The 27469-nt window shown below is 32.1% G+C and overlaps 1 protein-coding gene, 1 long non-coding RNA gene and 1 pseudogene across 2 annotated transcripts in view; 2 read left to right on the top strand and 1 right to left on the bottom strand.

The window, feature by feature from the left end:
- Positions 1-27469, bottom strand: part of LOC143042954 (phosphoribosylformylglycinamidine synthase-like) — a 55568-nt pseudogene that overhangs the window by 12568 nt on the left and 15531 nt on the right.
- Positions 2538-3628, top strand: LOC143043096 (uncharacterized). Its single transcript, XR_012968192.1, has 2 exons — positions 2538-2862; positions 3478-3628. It is a non-coding gene; the product is annotated as an uncharacterized LOC143043096 (long non-coding RNA).
- Positions 4943-27469, top strand: part of LOC143084986 (uncharacterized) — a 30712-nt gene continuing 8185 nt past the window's right edge. Inside the window, exons 1-3 of the mRNA XM_076261102.1 lie at positions 4943-5039; positions 9407-10037; positions 12441-12533. Of these exons, the coding sequence (XP_076117217.1) occupies positions 5029-5039; positions 9407-10037; positions 12441-12533 (735 nt within the window). The 5' untranslated portion in view covers positions 4943-5028. The remainder of the gene's footprint in view (positions 5040-9406; positions 10038-12440; positions 12534-27469) is intronic.

The following is a 27469-nucleotide window of genomic DNA, read 5'->3' as shown; positions in this document are numbered from 1 at the left end:
CTTCTAATGCTGCAATTAATTCATTTTAGATATATGTAAAACAAACACTAGCGTTGTAACCCAAATATACAAAACATTTCAAATGGTGCAATTAATTCATTTTAGATAAATGTAAAATCACACCAGCATTACAACCCAAATATTCAAATAAGTATAAGATTACAACAATCACTTTATGTTAGCACATTTTTTTATTTTTTTTTGGTTTTGATAAAGAATTAAGATTCTACAAATTTAATATTAATTCACCAACCAGGTGCTTTAACAGTTTCATCCCCCACCCTTGCAGCCATACTGAGTGAATCTTTGCCTCCATCAACAGCTATACCAAGTTTTTTCATGACATCACACATAGCTGTACAGGCATCCAGTAATGCTGCCCCTTCACCTGGTAACTTGGCTGGCCACATCCAGTTCCCACTACATTTCACATCCTACAATTATCAAATGGCTACAGTTCCTTTAATGTAATGTATCAATTTTCAACCTATTCTATGTTTTTGATTCCTTATAAGTAAGATCCCTACCTATGGTAATTGAAAACTAGGGGCCCTAAAGAGCCTGTGTCACTCATCTTGGTCTAGGTCCATATTCAAAATTGAAGACAAAAGTAAAAGTTTATCCCAAATTTTTTTTTCGTCAATCTTATATCGCTGATCATTTAGTCTATTCAGTTTCTCTCTATCTTCTTTAGTTTTTGCTCAAAACACAAAAGCAGGTCAATAAAAAAAACTCATTTAACAGCAACCACTCCTATAAAGAGTGACACTTTACTAACTTTATCAGCAAAATTTGACTTGTTATTACATCTTCCCTTGCTGATAATGAAAATGATAAAAATTGTCAATAAAGGGCAATTACATTGGAGTCATCGGATGAATTCCTCCATATTATCAGGTCGATCTCTTCATTTTGAATATTTCTGCTTTATATTTCAGATTTTCTTTTCACATGAAAATTCAATATGGAAATATTGTCTTTCCATGAAAATAACATGTAAAAGTTAGTCTGTGCAAGTTAGAAACTTAAAGATATATATTCTTAAAAAAAATAGGTATCTTTTCATAATTTTTTATACTAGAAAAAGGTCGTCTTGATTTTTGTACCTGTATTTGCTGTCTTCTTGATCTAGTCACATTAAATGTGTCAATCAGGATAAGGTCCTTTTAAATTTTCTTAGTTATAACTTCATTTCAAAAGTGCCAATCTTTGCTGCACATTGGTAGATTCTTTATTATTCCCCCCCCCCCTCCCTTGACTTTCACTGATCTAACTGCATTTATTTACAAATAAATAGCATGTTCAAGAGAGGTTTACAGTCAGTTAATGTTTGTATTCCAGGAATTTCTTTTTAGCATATAGCAACATCTTAATCCAATGTCACACCAAGTTCCTTTAGTCTTCTGTTATCATCATGTTTTCTATTTAAGAAGGGAAATGATAAAATTAAATGAATAAAGTTTCGTTTTTAGTTTTGTCAATAGATTTTCTCACTTTATTTTTGGCTATACTTTTAAGATTTGGCTATACTTTTTGGACTTTATGGATTATAGCTCTTTGTCTTTAATATAAGCTTTGGATTTCAAATATTTTGGCCACGAGCATCACTGAAGAGACATGTATTGTCGAAATGCGCATCTGGTGCAGGAAATTGGTACAGTTAATGTTATTTTTGTAATATTTCCTGATCATCAATACAGTGAAAGTAATGAATTTTAATATAGTTAATATTCGCTGCTTACAACCCCAATACAAGCACTTGCTGCAACAATTCATAATAGAGCCTTCCCAGTGGGCACTCAACGTTGTGACAACGTTGAAATTTGGTTGAAATATGGTCGTGACGTTGATCGACCTAAATTCAACGTTGATCTAACGTCATGGTATTCAACGTTGACTTCACAACGTTGTTTCAACGTTGAATTTACGTCGTTAAAATCAACGTTTAAACAACAACGTTAATTCAACGTTGGGTTAACGTCAGTCAATCGCGACAGAAAAATCTTATTGTCAAAATTGAAGGGTACAGATATATTGGATGAGCAGATCGAACAAGGAGCAGTGCTGCAGTATTATAAACGATTGGATAATAAGTGTCTAATTTAGAATTTATAATACTTATAAGGGGGTCCACTGACTGCCATAAGCGTGAGGGGGTTTCCTCCTGTCATGCTTCCATGATCCCTATATAATCAATCATTTTCCCATAAAAAAGGGGGTAGAACGAATTGCATTGTTTATGCATGGAAATGAGTTTTGGACAAGAACAAGTGGTCAGGACTCCGGAGACATCACCAATAACAAATCGGTTTTTTCAAATTAATTTTGTTTTGTGTTTATTTTTTAAGTGTCTTTAAAAAAATCAATTCTAACCAATCTAATTTTGATTTATTAATTATCTTTATTTTGGGAGATCTCAAAACCTGTTTATGCTATTTTAATTATATGTATATCTGTATAAATATGATATATTCTTAGTTTATATTTTTTTTTTAAATCAAATCGATTTTTTTAATTGCTTTCATTCAATTAAATAAATAGGTGAAATTATTCGGTATATTTATTTAATTATTTTTACCTATTGATATTTAAAATATAATCTTAAAATATCATCGATGTACAATGTAATCATAATAATTGAGAAGTTTTTAAATTTTCGCGGTTTTTCAACTGGAGTTCCGAATATTTACATTTGGATGCGCACGCAAGCACGCGCACCTCTTATTAACATCCGTTTAGAAAATTTTGAAAATCATCCTCGAGAAATTATCGCATCAGATTGATGAACAAATAGTGAACAACTGCGTCTAAGGAATACAAAGAAGATAGAAGACTTTTCTGTATAAACCTCTTGATATTAGCGTAAGTCTATTTTACAGTTAAATTAACGAAGAATCATAATATAAACAAACACATTCAAATTATTTATCAGATTATCTGCATGTTTACCTTCACAGAAATTATGAGAAGATCTTATCTTACTGAATCTAATTCAGTTTCATGTCGAAACATGATTGCATATATCCTCTAATTAGCAAACTAACATAAAACATATTTAGCCATGCACAGAGTCAGTAATACCAGAAAAAGGGGGAGGGGTGTCATTGAACACTAGCCATTCGTTCCAATACAACTCGATATGGTGTGTCTGACACATATAGAAATGGTCTGCTCTTAAACATGTTAAACACTGTTTTGGTCTTTTATATTTTTTCGTTAAGTATCTCTCATCTTTGATAGTTTGATCTGTATATGAACATTATGGTTATTGCAAAACACAGATCTGGTTTAAAGGATTCATGCTTTGTCTTGTTATTATGCAAGCTGGTACAATTGTTTCAAATGAACATGTTGTTTTCTATGATTTGAAATAATTGTTTTATAATTGGTAGAATTTGATAACATTTCCGGCTTGTAAAAGTACACAACTTTATTTATGTAATTCAAATTTATGTTATTTCTTTTCCATGCTTTCAGATGCTGTTCTAGTTTGCCACAGAGAGACACCAGAATCCAAAATATCCGAGCAGTGATCAGGACATTTGAAGAGTGCCCCACAGAGAGCAGAAGGAGTTTCTAGGCAAAAAGAATAAATCATTAAAACAAAATAAATTTTTCATTTTAAAAACCTCTTTTTTTAATTTATATAGTTAATTTAGTGCCAGTAAAAAAAGGCAGTGACATTTAGAAATACGTTATTTGGTGCATCTTTTTTTCTCCGGTTTACTCAATTGTATCGGGTGTATAGAAAATGATTGAATGAGTAAACAGCTTGGTGATGGTATGGTTTGTTCCAAATGCCTTCAAGATAAATAAAAAAAAAAACATACGGTATACCCTCAAAAAGTCAAATTTCAGATCAACAAGTATCAATAAAACTGAAAAAAAAGACAATAAAAAAGAAGAAAATACATGAAATATCGGATTACAAAAACTTAAAATGAGAACATCTTTTTTTTAATGGTCCTGCTATGTATTCACATAAAACAAAGGAGGCATTTTGTGTCACTGTGTCAAACTTGCTGCATTTAAATAATTTTGTATAAGTTGGAAAACTTGATCAACCAGAATCAAACCAGTGTGCTGTAGTAAGTTTTTCTTTTTTCCTTTGCTTTGAGAAATTTGAAGTGCTAGAAAAGTAAGCTTTGTTAATATTGATATATTTGGTTTCAAATAAAATTTTGATATTGTAACTGTCTGTTTCTTTGTTTCTGATTGTTATTGTCTACTATTCTCTTCTGGAGTCCCTTAATGAGAAAGGAACTGTTGATGGACACTAAATTGAAATAAAACTTGAAAGTGGCTTTTTCATTTCATAATTCAGGTATTTTCTGATTGTATTTGAACACGTGCCAATTAGGATTAATGCACACCCCAAAACCATCACTTCAACCAACCTACAAATGACCCAACTACAACCTAACTCGACCTGATTTCAACCTAAACCAGACTTGATTTCAACCTAACTCGACCTGATTTCAACCTAAACCCGACCTGATTTCAACGTCACTGGACCCGATTTCAACATGTTATCAACGTCAATACAACGTTGAAACTGCAACGTTGATTCAACGTCAGAGTTTCAACGTCATTACAACTTTCAAAACTAACCCAAATTTCAACGTTGTAACAACGTTGAAGACTGACTTTGGATCAACGTTGATACAACGTTTTGTGCCCGCTGGGTTCACAATGTTTTTAAAGTAAAATAAAACAGTAAAAATAAAAAAAGAACTTAACTTGTATTGTAATTAACCACTTGACTCAAAAGAAAACTAATAATAAAACATCAATTTAAAGATATACTAGTATTTTGTACATTTGGATTTTATTTTATTTTCTTAAATTCATTAGATTATCTCCTGGTTAAAATTATATCAAAAGGGAGATAATGCTTTTTTTTCAAGCTAAGTTATTTAATTCTAAAAATAGTAATGGGGATTTCCATCTATAAATTGTGGTCGATCTTTGGTTAACTGTTTTCCAGAAAGCAAATCTCTACAGGCTAACCAACAAAAACAAATTGATATGAGCAAAAGGTTAGTTAAAAATGATTTACTATACTTTGTTGATAATTTGCAGCTATCAAAAAGAGAAAATATCATCTATAACAAAAGTGAAAGTAAAGAAGCTCTTCTGAAACAATTTGGTCAATGATGTAATATAATATTTAAATAAAACTAATTCATATTATCATTTACTTTATTTACTCAGAGTAACTTTAAGTTAACAGATATCCCTTATTCCTGTCATTATTTCACTTTGACCCATAATAGGATTATAATAATCTAATACATATCATAACACAATACTGTTTTCTTTAATTTTCTCCAAAGTTTATATTTACTCACTTGACAATATTCAGTTCCCCATATAATATTCCCTTAATTTGATAAATACTCTCCTCTCTCAAAAGTGAGTTCCTCTAAAAAATTTCATTGCTATTCTGAATTCCCCCTTTTATATTAATCACTCCTATCTCAACACTCGGAGTCTCAACATGACATTTCTATTTAAATTTGTCTTTTTTGATGTTTTCATTCATGACAAATTGTGAGAATATATTATGATGTTCCGCTATGGAATCCCTTACTTGATATTCTATCCTCTCAATATTTTGTTAGATTTTTTTATTTTGTACAAGGCATTGCTGATAAAAACCTGTGAATTAAGTTTCATAAACACTTGGGACAATATTACTGCAGGATGTATAAAGAGGATAATAGGCATTACTTCAGCGCTGGTTCTGTTATATGTGATATAACGATTGAGAATGTGAGTCAACTGACAATACAGTTTTTATACGACCGCAAGAATTGAAATTTTTTAGTCGTATATTGGTATCACGTTGGTGTCAGCGTCGTCGTCGTCCGAATACTTTTGGTTTTCGCACTATAACTTTAGTTAAGGTAAATAGAAATCTATGAAATTTTAACACAAGGTTTATGACCACAAAAGGAAGGTTGGGATTGATTTTGGAAGTTTTGGTCCCAACAGTTTAGGAATTAGGGGCCAAAAAGGCCCCAAATAAGCATTTTCTTGCTTTTCGCACTATAACTTTAGTTTAAGTAAATAGAAATCTATGAAATTTTGACACAAGGTTTATGACCACAAAAGGAAGGTTGGGATTGATTTTGGGAGTATTGTTTCCAACTGATTAGGAATTAGGGGCCAAAAAAGGGCCCGAATAAGCATTATTCTTGGTTTTGGCACAATAACTTTAGTATAAGTAAATAGAAATCAATGAAATTCAAACACAAGATTTATGAACACAAAAGGAAGGTTGGGATTGATTTTGGGAGTTTTAGTCCCAACAGTTTAGGAATAAGGGACCCAAAGGTTCCAACATTAAACTTTGTTTGATTCATCAAAAATTGATTAATTGGGGTTCTTTGATATGCCGAATCTAATTGTGTATGTAGATTCTTATTTTTTGGTCCCGTTTTCAAATTGGTCTACATCAAGGTTCGAAGGGTCCAAAATTAAACTTGGTTTGATTTTAACAAAAATTGAATCCTTGGGGTTCTTTGATATGCTGAATCTAAAAATGTACTTAGATTTTTGATTATTGGCCCAGTTTTCAAGTTAATCCAAAATTAAACTTTTTGTTTGATTTCATCAAAAATTGAATAATTGGGGTTCTTAGATATGCCATATCTAACTGTGTATGTAGATTCTTAATTTTTGGTCCCGTTTTCAAATTGGTCTACATTAAAGTCCAAAGGGTCCAAAATTAAACTAAGTTTGATTTCAACAAAAATTTAATTCTTGGGCTTCTTTGATATGCTGAATCTAAACATGTACTTATTTTTTTGATTTTGGGCCCAGTTTTTAAGTTGGTCCAAATCAGGATCCAAAATTATTATATTAAGTATTGTGCAAAAGCAAGAAATTTTCAATTGCACAGTATTCAGCAATAGCAAGAAATCTTCAATTGCACAGTATTGTGCAATAGCAAGAAATTTTCAATTGCACAATATTGTGCACTAGCAAGAAATCTTCAATAGCACAGTATTGTGCAATAGCAAGTATTTTCAATTGCACAGTATTGCGCAATAGCAAGAAATATCTAATTGCACAATATTGTGCAATAGCAAGAAATTTTCAATTGGAGTTATCTTTCTTTGTCCAGAATAGTAGTTGAATCAACTTAAATCATTGTTTTAAACAATATACAATGTATATTCACTTTTACTACCAACTGATAAATTAAAACAATCTTTACCATTCAGTGATAACAAGCACTTTTTTCACATTTTAATATTTTATGATGTATTTAAATGAGTAGTTATTGTTGCAAACTCCATTAGTAATTTAAATTGAGATCAGTTTTGGAATAAGGGAAAGGGGGATGTCAAAAAAAAATTGGGGGGGGGGTGTTAAATTTTTCTCATTTCAGATTTCATAAATAACAAGAAAATTTCTTCAAACATTTTTTTGAAAGGATTAATATTCAACAGCATAGTGAATTGCTCAAAGGCAAAAAACAAATTTTAAGTTTATTAGACCACATTCATTCTATGTCAGAAACCTATGCTGTCAACTATTTAATCACAATCCAAATTTAGAGCTGAATCCAGCTTGAATGTTGTGTCCATACTTGCCCCAACTGTTCAGGGTTCAACCTCTGTGGTCGTATAAAGCTGCGCCCTGCGGTTCAGGGTTCAACCTCTGTGGTCGTATAAAGCTGCGCCCTGCGGAGCATCTGGCTAATTCTTTTTTATACAATCGCAAAATTTTTTGGGGGTTTGTATAATACCATGATGACGTCTCCGTCGTCGACAATGTCGTCCAAAGACAAATTTAGTTTCTGGACAATAACTTTAGTTTAAGTGAATTGATCTCTTTGAAATTTAAACACAGATTAACAACAACAAAAGGAAGTTGGGATTAATTTGGGGATTATGGTCCCAACAGTTAAGGAATATAGGGCAAACAAGGGGCCCAAATTAGCATTTTTCTAGTTTCCAAACAATATTACTTGTGGAACGTTGTATGGATCTCTCTGAAATGATACCACAAGTTTCCATACCACAAGGGGATGATTAGGATTGGCTTTTGGAGATTATGGCTCAAACCGTTTAGGAATTAAGGGCAAAAAAGGGTGAAAACCTGGTTAATGGTATAATCAGAGTTTATCACATATTTTGTACTGATATGTACGTTTTTGCATGGCCAATAAAAACCGGAAGTCAAGGTTGGTTATCAGCCCTCGGGACCAATATCGATATCAGCCCTCGAAATTCATATCGAGCCCCCGAGTTTAACTTCCGGTAACCTGTTAATCAAAAACTATTTGTAAACAAGTTGTCATCCAAAGCAGCTAGACGATCAGGAGAGGTTTCTCACAGATCAAATATGACGATGCATGTAAATTCATACAAAAATTAAAAATGAGAACAATGAAAAGAAATTTACAATAGTGACAAATCTGCTGTAGTAGAAAAAATGTAAAAATCAACAGTAGAAATCACAAAAGTTCCCGTAAAATTTTAACGTCATAAAGAATTTAGAAAATATATGACGCCACAATGGAAAAGTGATTGTTGTATGACATCGAAAGTTCAAGCAGAACATATTTCCAAATCATAGTAGCGATATGGTTTATTCTTCCTCAGCATTAATTGGAAATGTAACACTTTTAAGTTGTTTCTTATTTACAATTCTGAGATTTAATATATCATGTATATATTTGTTAATTATTTGTTCAACTTTTCACAAATCTTTGTTTACTCACTGTGATACATTTCTTAAAATTTTTTTCATTAAATGTTTTTTTGAATTTTTGTTGAAAATATCTAACATAATTTGGTATATGCTGTCTTTTTTCTCTTGCTTGAAAATATGTGATCAATAGATTATTACATGTTCTTTTACATATAGACCGTGGTATCAGCCCACGACCTATTATTTCAAGCCCTCTGGCTTGATATGGGAGTGCAGGGCTGATACAAGGCCAATATGGAAAATGCAATGTAATAATCTATAAGTATTGCACAAAAGCAAAAAAAAAGGGGGGTATTTGTTTTTTCTTTAGTGGAAAAAGGGGGGGTGTCCAATTTCGTAACAGCACGGTGTGTTGCACAAAAAAGAAAAATTGAATATAAATTCAAGTCATATAACCAATTCTAAGTTCTTATCAGAAACATAACTAAGTATGTGTCAAATATAATCCAAATTCAGACCAGTATCAAGCGCGAATTTTGTGCCTTTTTTTGCCCCAACTGTTCAGGGTTGGACCTCTGCAGTCATATCCAGCTGTACTTGGAATAGCAACTTGTTGTTATCTATTAAATGGACCGGGAGGACTGGTCGACATTTCTAAATTGTTGGTTCATTAGACCACATACAAAAGCTAGAAAATAATAGTATGTCTTAAGTTTTCAATGTTTTTCTTTTACAATAGGCTGGACACAGATGACCGTAGACGGTACTTTATAGTCGGTTCTGTTATAATAGAGATCGTTACACCAGTTTTCAGACAGAGGCTAGAGAAGGACTACAAAAGTAAAGGATTAGGAAGTCTACAGGATTTCATTAACAGTAAACCTGTCATACACATCCTGTTTCATCTACGGCACACCAATATAAAGTGTTGTGTTGACACTACCAACTGTAGGAATCGGAGGAAACTTCCATTAAACTACAGCCAATGGGATCTACTATACACAGAGAATCCAGGACCACCTAAACATCACTGTCACTGCTTGTATACAACTAATAATGTAAAATTAGATGATCTTGATATCACCTTGGCCAGTTTGATTTTACTGAATTGCTGCAGTCTGACATCAGTTGAAGAGACATTGATAAAAGAACTAAGGGAATTTAAGAACAACTATCTTAGTCACAACACCAAAGGAGCCATATCTGAAAAAGAATACCAAACACTGTGGAATGACCTTATGACACGTGTTCTTCAACTTGACCCCAGTAAACAAGATGACTTCATTAGGATACAGAACAGACCATTGGACGACTCACTGTGTAACAAGTACTTTGTTTGTCTTCTGGACATTCACAAAAAGCTTGAAGAGGTAAGCAATATGTTATATACATACCAATCCAAATCAGACTTTAAAAACATGCAACAATACATAATTAACGGTATCCTGTGATGATTCATTGCTTGACTGATTTTGATCCTTTACGAACCTCATTCAGAGGCAAAATAATGGGTTACAATTTGCACCCTTAGTCATAATTTATATAGATCCATTATCTGGCATCCAAAAGTTATATCCTGTATAAGCATATACAAGTTTTACAAGCAAATCATACATGTAGTCTCAAATATAAACAGCATATATTTATTCAATGCATACACATTTAAAAACTTTCAACCTATCATATATTACTTCTCATTTACTTAAAAAAAAACTTAATATCAACATAAGACCATAAGGTTACAAACCAAATATTATGTAAGTATAGATTTGTATATGCTGACCAAATATCAAGTCATTCTGTTCAGTAGAGGATGTGAAAAAATGTTAGAGATATTTGTTGGAATAACAGATCAATTGATGCACAGACATACAGATAAGTTGAATGCAATATAGTCTCACTCCAAGATTTGAAGTATAATAACAATTTAACCAAATTTGATAAGTAATTGACTCCACATTTTTATGTTATTTTGAGTAGACAGAAAAAATATAAGTCAATCCTTATAATTTAATTCTAAATTCCATGCTTAACCGGTGTAAATGATGAAAAACGTTGATGACATCACGGTCACATGTCTATGAAATAATAGACAGAACACTTACAGCCAATCAGAAGACATGTTACATCCAAAATTAAATTATTAACAAATGTATGTGTGAGCCAAAATTTGTTCCTGTGAAAAAAGTTCCAGTGGAACTAATTTCACATGAAATATGTTCTTGGAGAACTTTTTCACAGACAATTTTCATATAATTTGTTCCATCTCTATGAAATAAGTTCCACACTTTACCTGGTGAAATAAGTTCTGGGTTAGTGAAATTTGTTCCTTGCCTAATGAAATAAGTTCCATGATTGTGAGATTTGTTCCTTACCTGGTGAAATAAGTTCTGAATTTGTGAGATTTGTTCCTCACCTGGTGAAATAAGTTCCTCTTCTATGAAATATGTTCCACTAGTTAAACAAGTTATCTTATATACTGAGCACTTGTCATCAGTGAGTTTAAAATCATTATAAGAAACATGTATTATATTGATAATGTAATAAATTATAAGTGTAAACATTCAATTTGGATCCTTTTGAGTAAATCAAAAATCTAATAACGTTCTCAATTAATAAGACTGAAAATGACACTTATGAACCAGGAAAGAGTAGAATAAAGAAATAATAATAAAAGTAATTTCGAAAAAAAAGTATTATAGTTTAAGTTGAACATTTGTATTACTTTGAAAAGGACAATGTAACTGACCAATTATTTTAAAGGCATAAAGAAATAAAAGACACACTCTTTTAAAACTGAGCAATGACCATAGCTAGGTACATTGTATGATTAGAACACCCATGATCAGCAGGAAACAAGGAGGTTGAATACTACATAAATGATAAAACATACATTGTCGATACAAATAATGATACATTATCATCGCTTTTATTTCTTATCTTCATCCTACAGTCATGCCTTAATTGCAAATGTACCCCATGCAAGCATAGTACAGCATCCAGCTTGCTTTATAATGTTTTAGGGTAACAAGAAAATATTTCGCTGTGCAATAGGTTAAAGGTATTTATTTTCTGTAAAATAGGTCCAAGCAGAACATTTTCATTGATTCTTGAAAAATGTTTTCATTTAAAACTAATATCACAGGAACTTATTTCACTTTTTTTTTTCAAATTTTAGTATTGGAACAAAACTCATGGAGCTGTGATTTTTGTTCCGGAACTTATTTTACATTAAGTTAAAAAATTAGTTCCGGAACAAATTTTATAGTGCTGGAACAAATTTTCTGTGATATAAGTTCCAATGGAACATATTTCATATGAAATTTGTTCCGCTGGAACAAATGTCACGCCGGAACAAATTTTTTGTTACATAAAATTGGAGACATTATAATCTTGCCAATTACATGAAGACAATTAATCTATCTATGAGAACTTTCAGTCACAGTTAACGTTGTTATTACGATACTAAAACAATGGCTTCAAGAGTTCTGGTCATTAATAGATTGAAAAATAGGCACAGATCATGAAAGTCAAACAAAGAAGAAGGCACTTTCAAAATGAGAAAACCTTGTTTGATGTCAATTTCTTGTGTTCTTCTTTAATTCACAGTGTCATTTATCCTATTCGCCACAAAATCTATAATCTTCTCGCTTTTCATTTTTATAAAGCAAGGGTAACACAAAAAACAAACTGGAAACAATTTCTGCCTTTGAGTTCAGTAATTTTGTTATATCCTTTTTTAGTACATTATTTAATTATTTGTATAATTTTAGATAAGTGACAAATTATCAAGCACTGCTGATATCTTGACTGCAATGAATATCAACAACGGCCAATCAAATGTGGAGCTATTTACAAAACTGGAGGTAGGAACAAATACTGATTATATCTTTATGTGCCCATCTCAAGCCTTCGTGTGTCACAAATCACAACTCATCAATAGTGGTTGTTAGACATATCTTAAAGTCATATGAAACTTCAACAAAAACAAATTTGCACATTTTTTATAACTAATTGGCTAGTTTTTTGTTATAAAACTTTGGAACATATACTTTTTTCTGAAAAAAATTCTTTAATTTGTCAAAATTTAGCAGAAATTCACTTTTTTAATCCTTGAATTGTTTTCCTTATGTAAAAACATCAGCTTAACCTTTCTTGTAAAATCCAGTGAGGGCGAAGGGGGAAAAAACATGGCAGAAAGAGTCAACAAACTTAAACATTAATCTGTCATCAAATTAAATTATTATTGTAGATAATATACACCAGCTTTCCTCAATGTCTATGCTTTTTTGTTGAGCCTATGACTTTTGTTGAAAAAGTGGAACATAGTGATCCTACATTCCGTCAGCAGCAGCATCCACAATTATTCACTCTGTGGTTATAGTTTTTGAAATTTTAATTACTTTCTTAAACTATCCTTAGGATTCCTAGATTTTTACCAAACTTGGACAGAAGCTTGTTTATGATCATAAGATAGTATCCAAAAGTAATTTCTTTTTTTTAAATCTGTTTTCCCGAATTTTTCGTATAAATGGACTTATTTTTTTGCCAGGAAACATGACTATTGGTCTGTGGTTAAAGTTTTTTTTTATTTTTTTTTAAATAACTTTCTTAAACTATCCTGAGTTTGTACCAAACATGCACAAAAGCTTGTTTATGATGTAAAGCTAGTATCTAGAAGAACATTTTGTTAAAATTTTGTACCTGTTTTTCGGTATTTTACTTATAGATGGACTTAAATTAGTTTTTCTTGAGTTAACATTACATACAGTCTGCAGTTTTTATACTTTTTGGTCGTATATTGAAATCACGTTGGCTTCGTTGGTGACCGTTGTCTGCGTCCGTTGTCTGCGTCCGTCGTCAGCGTCCGAAAACTTTTGGTTTTCGCGCTATAACTTTAGTATAAATGAATAGAAATCTATGAAATTTAAACACAAAGGTTTATGACCATAAAAGGAAGGTTGGGATTGATTTTGGAAGTTTTGGTCTCAACAGTTTGGGAATTAGGGGCCAAAAAGGGTCCAAATAAGCATTTTCTTGGTTTTCGCACTATATCTTTAGTTTAAGTAAATCGAAATCTATGAAATTTTAGCACAAGGTTTATGACCACTAAAGGAAGATTTGGATTGATTTTAAGAGTTTTGGTCACAACAGTTTAAGAATAAGGGGCAAAAAAAGGGCCCAAATAAGCATTATTCTTGGTTTTCGCACAATTACTTTAGTATAAGTAAATAGTAATCAATGAAATTTAAACACAAGGTTAATGAACACAAAAGGAAGGTTGGGATTGATTTTGGGAGTTTTGGTCCGAACAGTTTAGGAATTAGGGGCCAAAAAGGGGCCCAAATAAGCATTTTTCTTGGTTTTTGCACCATAACTTAAGTATAAGTAAATAGAAATCTATGAAATTTAAACACAAGGTTTATGACCACAAAAGGAAGGTTGGGATTGATTTTGGGAGTTTTGGTCCCAACAGTTTAGGAATAAGAGGCCCAAAGGGTAGAAAATAATCTTTGTTTGAATTCATCAAAAATTGAATAATTGGGGTTCTTTGATATGCCGAAACTAACTGTGTATGTAGATTCTTAATTTTTGGTCCCATTTTCAAATTGGTCTACATTAAGGTCCAAAGGGTCCAAAATTAAACTAAGTTTGACTTTAAAGGGAAACTTCGCCAAAAAATCAAAAATTGATATTATGTCCATTCTGTATAAAAATTCTCAAATTTATAGATATTAAAGTTTCATTCCGCTAGATAAGAGATCACCATCGATTTTAAATTCTGAGTATCAATTTTCTGCGTTCCGCCATTTTGTCATCTTTTACAATTAAAAATTACGACATGTCTATAAACCACAAAGGACCAAAACTACAGTAACCGATGTAGTCGTAATTGCGTGTCAATATCTTGTAAATCGTACGGTTGTTTTATCTGACTAACTAACTTGATACGGAAAATGTTCTTATTTTTTTTAAATAACCATATCAAGTCTGTTATTTTTAAACTGTTAATATTGGAATTAGTTAAAAAGTCAAAGTTCAAATCTTAAATAAGTGTTCCGTGAAAATTGTTTTCGAAAATCTAATTCTTTCATAATTCTTTAAAGTAATAAAACTTTATTCAAATAAATTCGGATCTTCCCTCATCTGATCACCAGCTTGGCTAAAGGTATTACTCCCAAAGGTATTGTGAGGGGTGTGAGGTGACACGTCCAGGTATTCAAGCGATTTCCTGTCGGGCTTCAGTTCATGCATCGTTTCACTTCTGTAGGTATTGATCAGTGTACACGGCTGATAACTTATAACTCTCCATTTTGAACAATCAGGTGTATAATATACATCTCTGTCTTGCCTGTCCAAAAGTGATATAATATACCAGTCATTACTTAACTCATACGCTTGTTTATAAATAACATTTCTGGTGTAAAGAATATTATTTATAAAAATACAAATAATACCCCCCAAAAAAAAAGATTTGAAGAAATAAAAATCTATTTACATGTTTTTTCCAAGGGTTAATTTGGGAAAATGTATTATATACTCGTTGTCAATAGTAAAGGACAGATTGGAACATACCAGAAATATTGATTTTAAAAATGTACGCACTTGTCGACGATTCGTTTATACGCCTGGATAGAAAGTTACGGAACTATACGCAATTTAAAATTTATACATGTATACATTGAACATAAGAAATAAACATACATTTTGTGTAAATTGGGGTAAAAGTTTTGTAAATAGATTAGTCCACGTATGCCAACAGTATGTAATCAACGAATTCGATAGACTATTGTATACCAAAAGAAGAAGAAGAAGAAGAAGAAGAAGAAGAAGAAGAGAACCAATTTGATTTAAATACAGGTCGATATATAACTTGCTTTGGTTCATCGAAGTTATGAACATAGTTAAATCACAGATTTATATATCAATTAGATTGTTCTCGAATAAAGGAAGAAATTCGTCATCATCACAATTGTTCCGACATTCATGTAATATATATGCAACTGGACGTACACTAATAATCCCCAAGGGATGTGAATATTTTCTAGGGAAAACTATTGAGTATTAAAGTTTCAAATCAATTTCGGGATTTATTTTCTTTCTTGATATTCAATGACAGCAATTTAAAGAATAAACTGCTTGTCCGCATTAGGGGTATTATTGCCAGTTGAACAGACTTATCATTACATTCAAAAATAGGGAAAGATGACATTAAATTCGTTGTCTTTTGTTTTTAAACATCGTTGGTCAAATAGCTATAGTATTATACGTTGTAAGACGAAGACTATTTTAATAAAGACGTTCCTGATTATGAATAAATTTGGTTGACGTTTTTCACACTTGAAAAGAATATCTATTCGTAATTTTTCGATTCCATTCCAAGAAGATCCTTAAATTTCCGGTCAATTTTTTAAAATATCTTTTTTTTCAAATAGCTGAAGTATTCATGCGTTGTGAGATTTAAAATATTTTGATGAGAACATTCATTCCTAAATAGTTAAATAAAGATCGCTTTGGATGGACTAAACTATATAATTGCACCGCACAACTATCCAATACAAGCAAAGCCCCTACCGCAAAGTCAGCTAATTGACAATGTAAAACAATTCAAACAAAAAAATTAAAAAAACAGCCTAATTAATTTATTTAAGAGAAAATGAACGAAAAACAAATAGGTAACACATTAACAAACGACAACCACTGAATTACAGACCACTGACTTGGAACAGGCACATACATAGATAATGTGGCGTGTTAAACATGTTAGTGGGATCTCAACCCTCCCATATGATAACCTTGGACAGTGGTGTCACAGTACAGCATATGAACGAACTATACAAATCAGTTGAAAAAAGGCTTAACTCATCAGATGGATAAAAATACAAATACTATAAATACAAGTGGAAGTTATCGTTATCGTTATTGCAATTTCAGAGTAAATGATGTATCAAACGTTCAAGAATACGCCAGTAACATGTGTCACTGGATATAAAAAAAAATCATCCTCAACACCTACTTCCGTATGGGACTTCCCCTTTCAGTGACCTGCAAATTTAACAGATGATACACTTTCTAAGATTTATATGTCCAACAACGACCCACTGCTCTACATGTGTTACTAACAACCTAAGATAGCAATTCTTTTGTTAGGTCAATTCTCTTTCGTACAATACCAGAAAACATGGAAAATAAGTTCTTGGAATTAATACCATTTTTTTCGAGCGAGAAACTTTATTTCTGGCGATGAGCAGAGATGGGCGAAAAACAATAAAAAGATAGGTTTAATATTTGTTCATTCATTTAACATGTATAATTAACAAATTAAACAAAACTTACCTAAGTTGTAGTTTGATGTTAATTTGGTAAGGTCCAATCTACCAGAATCACATGAGTGAACAGATGATCACATGATGCAAATCAGACTTCAGAGTGGAGAAAGTCAGGAACTGACACTTCCATAATGAGGGTGGGCACAAATCACAACTCGGGCGGGCATGTGATTCTGGTAAATTGGACCTTACCAAATTAACATCAAACTACAACTTAGGTAAGTTTTGTTTAATTTGTTAATTTAGTAAGTCCAATCTACCTATAGAATCACATGAGTCTTTAGAGTTCAGTTCTGCACTTTCAGTAAAAATCTTTGTAAAGTAGCAACAGTTATACTAAAAACACTACATATTCCACTACTTGGAAAACTCTACTAATTCTAAATTTCGGAATTATATACATCCTTATATACACAAACTATCTTATTTTTTCTTGGCCAATAAGATTTCATTACTGAAGGAGATGTCATTAGTAATTGGTCTTTGATAAAATTTTCGAAACACACTATCTTTCCTCCATCCAGCTGTGCAAAGAATTGTAGCTATAGGAATTCGTCCACTAACATAGGAAGTAGCAGCTCCTCTAGTACTATGAGGTGTAAAGATTGTCATATCTATTCCAGCCATAATTAAAACTTGTTTAATCCACTTAGCAATGGTACCCTTTTTTACAGGTTTATACGGTTTTTGGAAACTCAAAAACAATTGAGTGTTATTTAATCTTAATTTATTTGTGCGTTCTAAATATTCATGTAATGTATGAACCACACAAATCCTATAATCTGGCTTAAATGCTTCTATAAATATCTCTGGTAACTGATATCCAGGTCTAGTTTGCTTAAGCAAGTCTCCATATCTAATTTTAACTGAGTATGTATCAAGTTCCAAATTCCTAATATCTATTAAGAAAATACTCTGCATTCTCTGACCTGTTGTTAAAGCTAATAACATACATGTAGCCAATTTAAATGTTATGTTTTTTAATGTAATATCTTTGTTCCAAGTCTTTAAAAGACTTAGCACCATTTCCACATTCCAGGTACAATTATACCTAGGTAAAATAGGTTTCTTATTAAATATTCCCTTCATAAATTGTTTAACATGAAAATGTTTTCCAATTTGCACATTAGTAATAAGATAAACAAAACTAGATACTGCTGATTTAGCAGTATTAACAGCACTATATCCTAAGCCGTTTAGATGCAATTCTAACAAAAATTTTAATACACTATTTACAGATGGATCAAATCGATCCGTTTTTTCTTTGTCACAAAAAAGCAGCCACTTTTTGATATATGTCCCATACTGTTTTTTGGTAGAATCTCTCCAAGAATTGATGATGATGTCGGCAGCCTCTGCTGATACTCCTCCCTCACACATTTTATTCCTGAGATCTTGAAAGCCGCCAATCTCATGTTTTTCAAAGGATGAGTTTGATTTGTTTTGGGATTCATCAGAATCGTTTCCACTTTTAGCAAAATATATGGTTGATCGCAAATCATTTGTAGTAGCTGCGGAAACCAAGGCTGTGTTGAAAATAAACTATAAAATATGACTAATGCGGTTGCTTTTTCTGACAAATTTTCTGTAACACTGCACTGATCACACTGAAAGGAGGGAATATATGTATTCCAAGTTAAAGAGAATGCATTAACAGCCAAAGCCTTCACATCTGGGCCAAAGGATACATATTGTTCTAATCTATTGTTATGTTTTGATGCAAATAAATCAATGTCACATGGACCAAGTTTATTCATTATACACTCAAAAATACTATCAATAATCATCCATTCCATATCTGAATTAGACTTGTGTCTGCTTAACGCATCTGCTTTTATATTTAACTTCCCTGGGATATGAAAAACACTAAGCCAAATTTGTCTATGTATACACCACAACCATATCTCTTTAGCTAAATTATTTAACTCTTCTTTTCTTCCTCCCATTTTATTCAAATACTTAACAGCAGTTGTATTATCAAGAAATAATTGTACATGTTCATTACATGTACGAGTTCTGCAACAAAAGGCTTTTAATGCAAGATTACGTTTACTCAAACTCCAAACACCTGATAATGTAAGATTATTTGTTACATCAAGAGCTCCATATCCTAACATACTACTGTCAGATTTAATTTTTCTATCTGGTGGCTTAAAAACAATTGGTTTATAACTATTATGAATGTTTTCAATCCACCAGTTTATACATTGTTTACTCTCATTTGATAATATAATTTTAGCATCAAAATTTCCTTTATTCAATTTTAATTCAACATCCTTTTGTATTTCTAAAGTTTTGTAAAAAACTGGTGCATATAAGACACCATGTTCACTAGCAACCAATTTTCCAATTAACTGCGCAAATTCGCGTATGGTAACAAAACACTTCCTTAACAAAGTTCTGCATAATTCCACAATATTTGCAACTTTCTTTGGTGCTAATTTCACTACCATGCTCACAGAATCTATACTGAATCCTAAAAATTCAATGTTTTGAGCAGGCACAACAACTGATTTTTCTTTATGTATAGTAAATCCAAGGCTATCAAACAATTTCATTGTTTCTTGAACATTATTTAGACATTCCTCATAAGTATCCCCTACCAATAAAATGTCATCAATATAAGTACAATTAACATATCCTTCTTTCCTTAAAGAAGATAACACAGGTTTTAACAACTTTGTGAAAATGCGAGGAGCTGGTGATAAACCATTAGGCATAGCTGTAAACTGATACAATTGACCTTTCCAAGTAAATCTCAAAAATTTTCTATCTTCCTTTTTTATTCCTAAGCTGTAATATGCATCTTTTATATCCAACTTTGCAAAGAAATTTTTATTTTTTACTAATTCTAATGCTGACTTGAAAGTTTCCATCTTGAAATGTTTATATTCCAAATGCTCATTCAGATTACTTAAATTTAATATTAATCTAAATGATCCATCAGCTTTAGGCCTAATAAAAATGCTAGATAATACTTCCCCATACTGATGAATTACAGGTTCAATAACCTTTTTGTGTAAAAATTTTGTTAACAGATTGTCGATAACTACTATGAGCATACAACAACAAATTTAGGGAGTCCAGGGATAGTTCAAACGTTTCTTCCGATTCTTCCGATGAGCTTTTCAAAGACTTTTCCATTAGCTGAACAACCGGTATCATCCCTTTAACAAGATACCCCTGGGTTCTTTGCAAGGATCTGTCATTATCTTTCAGACGTTTAGATGTTTCCTTAGAACTCCACAGCACTTTGTTCACTTTAGGAACCTCTAGAAATTCACAATTCTCTGGCCGAACAAATTTATCCACTAATTCCTGAACTTCTTTATTTTTATGATCTACGGCAGACTCCGCCCCTTGATTAACATTTTTTGCTATCTCATCGTGTACCGGCGATCCTAATCTTGGTTTCTTGGACAAAATGTTCTCAACTTTTTTCATTTTTTCCATTTTGGACATACTCGTCGTAACTTTTATTCTTTTTTGAGGTGGTTCCTCCGCCACATGATCCTCCTCATCTTCCTGGGAAGACTCATAATCCCGTTCCGATTCCTCCTCCGAGACACTGTCATAAAAAGTATTAGGAGATTTGCCCCGTCTATTGTTTCTCAACTGCGTCGGCGCACTAGGCCCAATCGGATCAGCCGTTTTGTGAAGAACCGCATTTTTAATTTCAATTACGGACTTGGTAAGCTCATTAATAGCTTTCTGCTGTTCAAAATAAAGTTTTTGATTGTTAATCAATTGCTCATTGTATTGAGCTAACAAATCCGGTCTCTGTTGATTAACTTCGACACTTGCGGTAAAAGGTACATAATTAGGCTCCGCCCCCTTTTTGTTTTTATCAACTGTCGCTCGCTTCGGAACAGAATGTAAACGGGTAGGCTGTGAAGATGATGGAGCGCCAGTATGAATCAACTGAAGAGAACCATCATCCTTCACCACTATTGCCTGGTCTTGGAAAACATTGCAGTTTTCCACCACTGGATCCAAAATAATAAATTCCTCTGCCATTGTTCCGAATTTCCTTAACACACGTGCCCTCTCTATCAGCGCAAACACATTAACAAAGAAAATTGTTTACAAACATAATTGCATGTCAAATGAAATTTATGAATAACATCACTATAGTAAAACTTTCAAACTACGAACAATTCCTGACTATCCAAACACTAACATATACGAAATTTTAATTTTTTTTTTGTCTCCTAAATAAATAGTCTAACTTTGCATTACAAAGGATCAACCTCGTTCTGTGTGCATCATGTGATCATCTGTTCACTCATGTGATTCTATAGGTAGATTGGACTTACTAAATATGAATATCATTTAGTACACTTCGGTCTATACAAAAGCAGAATATACCATGATGGTTTGATTTCGTCAAAAGATATAAGCGATCTGACAAATAGATTATCACATCGATATTGCAAGACACCCATTTATAACTTTGTACTTTTGCATTACAAACTTTCGCAAAAAGATAAGTCATTTGATTAAAAAAGAAGTTGTGGTTTGTTTTCTTGGGAGACACGTACTTTGAGCCTCAAATCTAGCATATGTCTATTTTACAACTATTCAGAGTCTGGCGTGTCACTTATACATTCTTTGAAGCCTTCATAAACACCATCTTGTGACGGAAATGCTTTCCTAATAATGTTAACAACACAAGCTGGAATAGTCACTCTGTTTCTCTTGCCAAGTGGTTGCCCTTTTCTGACCCAACAAACAAACTGACGATAAGCCATAAGTCGGCTTTGGCTGTGAGTTATTACGTTTGGAGCTCTCCCTCTATGGCGCTTGTACCTAAAAAAAAACCTTATATAGCTGCCTTTTGTCCAATCCCTTTGTTTAAATGTACATTTGATACTTGAACAATAAAATATTTTGAATTTAATATAGCTGGTTTCAAGAACAACGGGGTTCAGACAAACTGTTCTGAAATCGATATTGTCACTAATGCATTCACCCAATTCAATATTACAAATTCGTGGCACCAAAGCCATGACATTCCGTCAATAACGGCATAACTATGCATTTAGTACACGAACACCAATCTGTGTTAAACTGCCGAGGGTTGCTAAGGATATCTTGATTTCGGGAACTTTCTGCAGCTTCCATTTCATGGAGCTCTTCTTCGGTATACTCTGGCTCTAGTGCGTACCCAAATTGACCATACTCGTCAAAATCTGCCTCTCTTGACGGACAGGAACCACTGTTAGTACTATCATTCTCCGAACAAGACATTTTTAGTTATGATTTTATGATTAATTTTTGGTCCATATATACACTGTCTTATAGAAACAAGCACGCACAAATCATAAGAGAAAAATATGTGAGTAAAAGTTAATTGAATTATCAAAGTTAATATCCTTTGGTCTCGAATGTATGTTAACTAATTAATGTGTTTTTATAGGCTAGCTCAAATCCTCATCCAAATAATATAATCTATATGTAATAATCGTTTCCTACCACACCGAGATTTAATGCCAAGCGGTAGACATATTTTAGTACTAATTAAGTAATTAAATGAAGAATAGATAACACTAATTAATCATAAATGTGCAAAGATTTAAATACCAAAAGTATTTTTTCTTTATTCGTACATATTATATTCCGCTTTGGTAGAGTTATTTTCAGATAGTTTCAGATATTAATTAATACATGGGTTTCAAAAGTCTAAATGTAAGTGTTCTCGTACATTTTTTTGCCTAATAAAGACATTCAAAATGCTTTGGTAAAGCTATTTCTAATTTCTAAGTTCCCCTTTTTTATGAGACATAAATCAAGGACAAGAGGTGTATATCATTTCATTCTGACACATGAACTAAGTTTCCCGTCTTTAACCGAAAATTGTTTATTTCTTAGTAAATTAATTTATTTGAATTCAAATAAATAATAGCACCAAATATAATTAAATAATTCCATGGCGATCTATTTTCATTTGTCACCAACTTGAATATGTATTTTAAATGTGTGTATTAAATGCTCCCTTGTTTTCTAATCCACTGATCCGAATAGACAGTCACACCTGGAAAGGTGTGCCCTAGAGGCGTGGTTAAATACCGAAGTGCAAATAACAATTTACCTTTCAACAAGCCATCTACGAGTATTGCCACAGAACCGTGAATTATCGTATAAACCTAGTCATAGCAGAGACAGTAAAAGGTCAAGAGTACCCGGTTATCAGATTGGTCCACATTGAGGTCTAAAGGGTCCAAAATTGAACTTTAATTGATTTCATCAAAAATTGAATTCTTGGGTTCTTTGATATGCTGAATCTAACCATGTATTTAGATTTTGGATATTGGACCATAATAGGTAATGTCCAATTTAAAATTTAAAGTTTTTAAGTTTAAGTTCTTAGACCACATTCATTATGTGTCAGAAACCTATGTTGTGTCAACTATTTAATCACAATCCAAATTCAGAGCTGTATCAAGCTTGAATGTTGTGTCCATACTTGCCCCAATGTTCAGGGTTCAAACTCTGTGGTCGTACAAAGCTGCGCCCTGCGGAGCATCCAGTTAAAACATTTATTACATTCATAAACCATCCTGGATTTTAACAAGTTTGGACAGAAGCTTCTTACAATCAAAAAAGATATATATAGTATCGAAAGGAATATTTTTTATTTATTTGTTTCCTCATTTTTGTTGAGCATGTGATTTACAGCAACAGTAGGCGAAACACTGGGTTCCGTAGAACCCTTACAAATTATTACTAAGCTGACAATTGGTAAATAAGGCTTCAAAACACAGCAATTAATTGGCAGTCATATTTTCACATCAACACTGAATGAGTGAAATATTTTTTTTTATGGTTATAAAATATGGATGCGTAAAAAATGATAAAATTGTGATACAGAAGACTTCATTTCTACATGAATTAGATCAAGAATTAGATACACATTATTTTTCACCAGTTACTTGTTTCATATGACCTTAATGCTTTCATGATTTTAATGATTTGGTGTTGGTGGCAAATCTTGGATTGTTTCTGTTTATTTATTTTTTTAAAGACAAAATACGAAACAACATACAACCAAAAAATCTCAGCTAACCAACAAAAAAGACATAAAAGATCAGGAATGCACTGAGAAAAAAAAAGAAAAGTATCACATTAAAATGAAATGACTGTCCATAATTTAAAATACAAATCTTCATAAAGGTGTTATACACCATTGATATTCCCCTACTAGTCTTTGTTAAATTTGCACTTTTCAAAAAACTGTGCAGAATTCACTTTGTTTCATATAAAGATATATTTGCCTTGACTAAATCATTATCTTGTCCAGTACTATAGAAAATAATTCACATAACATTTAATTGCATATAAGAAAATAACCATCACTGGAAGTAATATCAATCAAATCCCCCCCCCCCCTTATTTAACCTGTATACAAGCTTTAGTAACCATGTCACCTCAAGTTTCCAAAATATTCTATAGAAACCCTAACTTAAAAAATAAAGATGCTTTGAAATACCCAAGACAGATGTTTATGACCTACAAATGTTTTACTGCAATGAAATGTAGGATTAATTACCTACAACTGTTAAATTCCTTTTTCGACCTATTTTTGTATGCAACAGGATGTGACATACCATGATTTGGTGGTATTACACCTAAACCTTAAAAAACAAATTGACTGCCAATTCAAATGTAAACAATATGTTTATCAGCATTAAAAAAAATATTTTATTGAGAAGAACTTTCATTATTATCCAGAAACTGAAAGAAAAATCACTTGAAAGGTCTAAATATATGTAATTCCTTTACTACTTAAGTCTCAAGAAATTTAACCTGTCAAGTCAAAAATAAATCTAATAGAGAAAACAAAACAATCACTTACAAAACAATTATGTGCCTAAAAGTGGATATCTTTTTATACGACCGCAAAAATTGAAAATTTTTTGGTCGTATATTGGTATGACTTTGGCGTCGTCGTCTGCGTCGTCGTCCGAATACTTTTAGTTTTCGCACTCTAACTTTAGTAAAAGTGAATAGAAATCTATGAAATTTTAACACAAGGTTTATGACCACAAAAGGAAGGTTGGGATTGATTTTGGGAGTTTTGGTCCCAACAATTTAGGAATAAGGGGCCAAAAGGGCCCAAATAAGCATTTTCTTGGTTTTCGCACTATAACTTTAGTTTAAGTACATAGAAATCTATGAAATTTTGACACAAGGTTAATGACCACCAAAGGAAGGTTAAGATTGATTTTGGGAGTTTTAGTTCTAACAGTTGAGGAATTAGGGGCCAAAAAAGGGCCCAAATAAGCATTATTCTTGGTTTTCGCCGAAAAACTTTAGTATAAGTGAATAGAAATCAATGAAATTTAAACACAAGGTTTATGACCACAAAAGGAAGGTTGGGATTGATTTTGGGAGTTTTGGTCCGAACAGTTTAGGAATTAGGGGCCAAAAAGGGGCCCAAGTAAGCATTTTTCTTGGTTTTCGCACCATAACTTTAGTATAAGTAAATACAAATCTATGAAATTTAGTCACAAGGTTTATTACCACTAAAGGAAGTTTGGGTTTGATTTTGGGAGTTTTGGTAACAGTTTAGGAATAAGGGGCCCAAAGGGTCCAAAATTGAACTTTGTTTGATTTAATCAAAAATTGAATAATTGGGGTTCTTTGATATGCCGAATCTAACTGTGTATGTAGATTCTTAATTTTTGGTCCTGTTTTCAAATTGGTCTACATTAAGGTCCAAAGGGTCCAAAATTAAACTTAGTTTGATTTTAACAAAAATTTAATAATTGGGGTTCTTTGATATGCTGAATCAAAAAATGTACTTAGATTTTTGATTATTGGCCCAGTTTTCAAGTTGGTCCAAATCCGGGTCCAAAATTAAACTTTGTTTAATTTCATCAAAAATTGAATAAATGGGGTTCTTTGATATGCCAAATCTAACTGTGTGTGTAGATTCTTAATTTTTAGTCCCGTTTTCAAATTGGTCTACATTAAAGTCCAAAGGGTCCAAAATTAAACTAAGTTTGATTTTAACAAAAATTGAATTCTTGGGCTTTTTTGATATGCTGAATCTAAACATGTACTTAGATTTTTGATCATGGGCCCAGTTTTCAAGTTGGTTCAAAGTAGGATCCAAAATTATCATATTAAGTATTGTGCAATAGCAATAAATTTTCAATTGCACAGTATTCAGCAATAACAAGAAATCTTCAATTGTACAGTATTGTGCAATAGCAAGAAATTTTCTTCAATTGCACAGTATTGTGCAATAGCAAGCAATCTTCAATTGCACAGTATTGTGCAATAGCAAATATTTTCAATTGCACAGTATTGCGCAATAGCAAGAAATATCTAATTGCACAATATTGTGCAATAGCAAGACATTTTCAATTGATTGGAGTTATCTTTCTATGTCCAGAATAGTAGTTGAATCAACTTAAATCATTGTTTTATACAATATACAATGTATATTCACTTTTACTACCAACTGATAAATTAAAACAATCTTTACCATTCAGTGATAACAAGCACCTTTTGTTACATTTTAATATTTTATGATGTATTTAAATGAGTAGTTATTGTTGCAAACTCCATTAAAAATTGAATTGAGATCAGTTTTGGAAAAAGGGAAAGGGGGATGTGAAAAAAAATTTGGGGGGGGGGGGGGGGTTAAATTTTTCTCATTTCAGATTTCATAAATAAAAAGAAAATTTCTTCAAACATTTTTTTGAGAGGATTAATATTCAACAGCATAGTGAATTGCTCAAAGGCAAAAAAGTATTTTAAGTTCATTAGACCACATTCATTCTGTGTCCGAAACCTATGATGTGTCAACTATTTAATCACAATCCAAATTTAGAGCTGAATCCAGCTTGAATGTTGTGTCCATACTTGCCCCAACTGTTCAGGGTTTAACCTCTGCGGTCGTATAAAGCTGCGCCCTGCAGAGCATCTGGTTGTATATATATTTAAAATTTATAACCTTTTCCTTACTACATGTACTCTGAAAGTACTTTTATTCATGGGGTACCAATTTTCATGGATGATTTTATCCACGAATTTAAGTGTCCAAGGAAATAAAGCAACCCTTGTCCATTGAATCAAGACATGGAAAGATGCAGCGATAGGTTTGACTACTTATATGTTAGAGAATATTTTGAATAACGCCAAATCTGAGAATTCTTTAATAGCAGTCACAGAACTACAACCGCATGCCGGATTATACCCATTTAATCTTTAAAACCTAAACTGTACAACTTTTGATCTTTTTAGTCAGATTTCAGGTATTGATATGCTAGTATGATAAAGTGTTCATTTTATATCCTCATACTTCTCGTACACATGGGAAATTATAATTTCATGCTGGGCTAGATTTTGATAAGAATTATTTGACAATTCAAGATACGATTTTAGCATTTGTTTATGTTACTGTTTTTTCCAGGTGGCATGTTTATGGCCTAATTAACACCTTTGATGGTCTTTAATCTGTT

This window comes from Mytilus galloprovincialis, chromosome 8 (genome assembly GCF_965363235.1).
Source record: "Mytilus galloprovincialis chromosome 8, xbMytGall1.hap1.1, whole genome shotgun sequence".
NCBI classification, from domain to species: domain Eukaryota; kingdom Metazoa; phylum Mollusca; class Bivalvia; order Mytilida; family Mytilidae; genus Mytilus; species Mytilus galloprovincialis.
The sequence above is the reverse complement of the archived record's forward strand: the minus strand, read 5'-3'. Positions and strand labels throughout refer to the sequence as shown.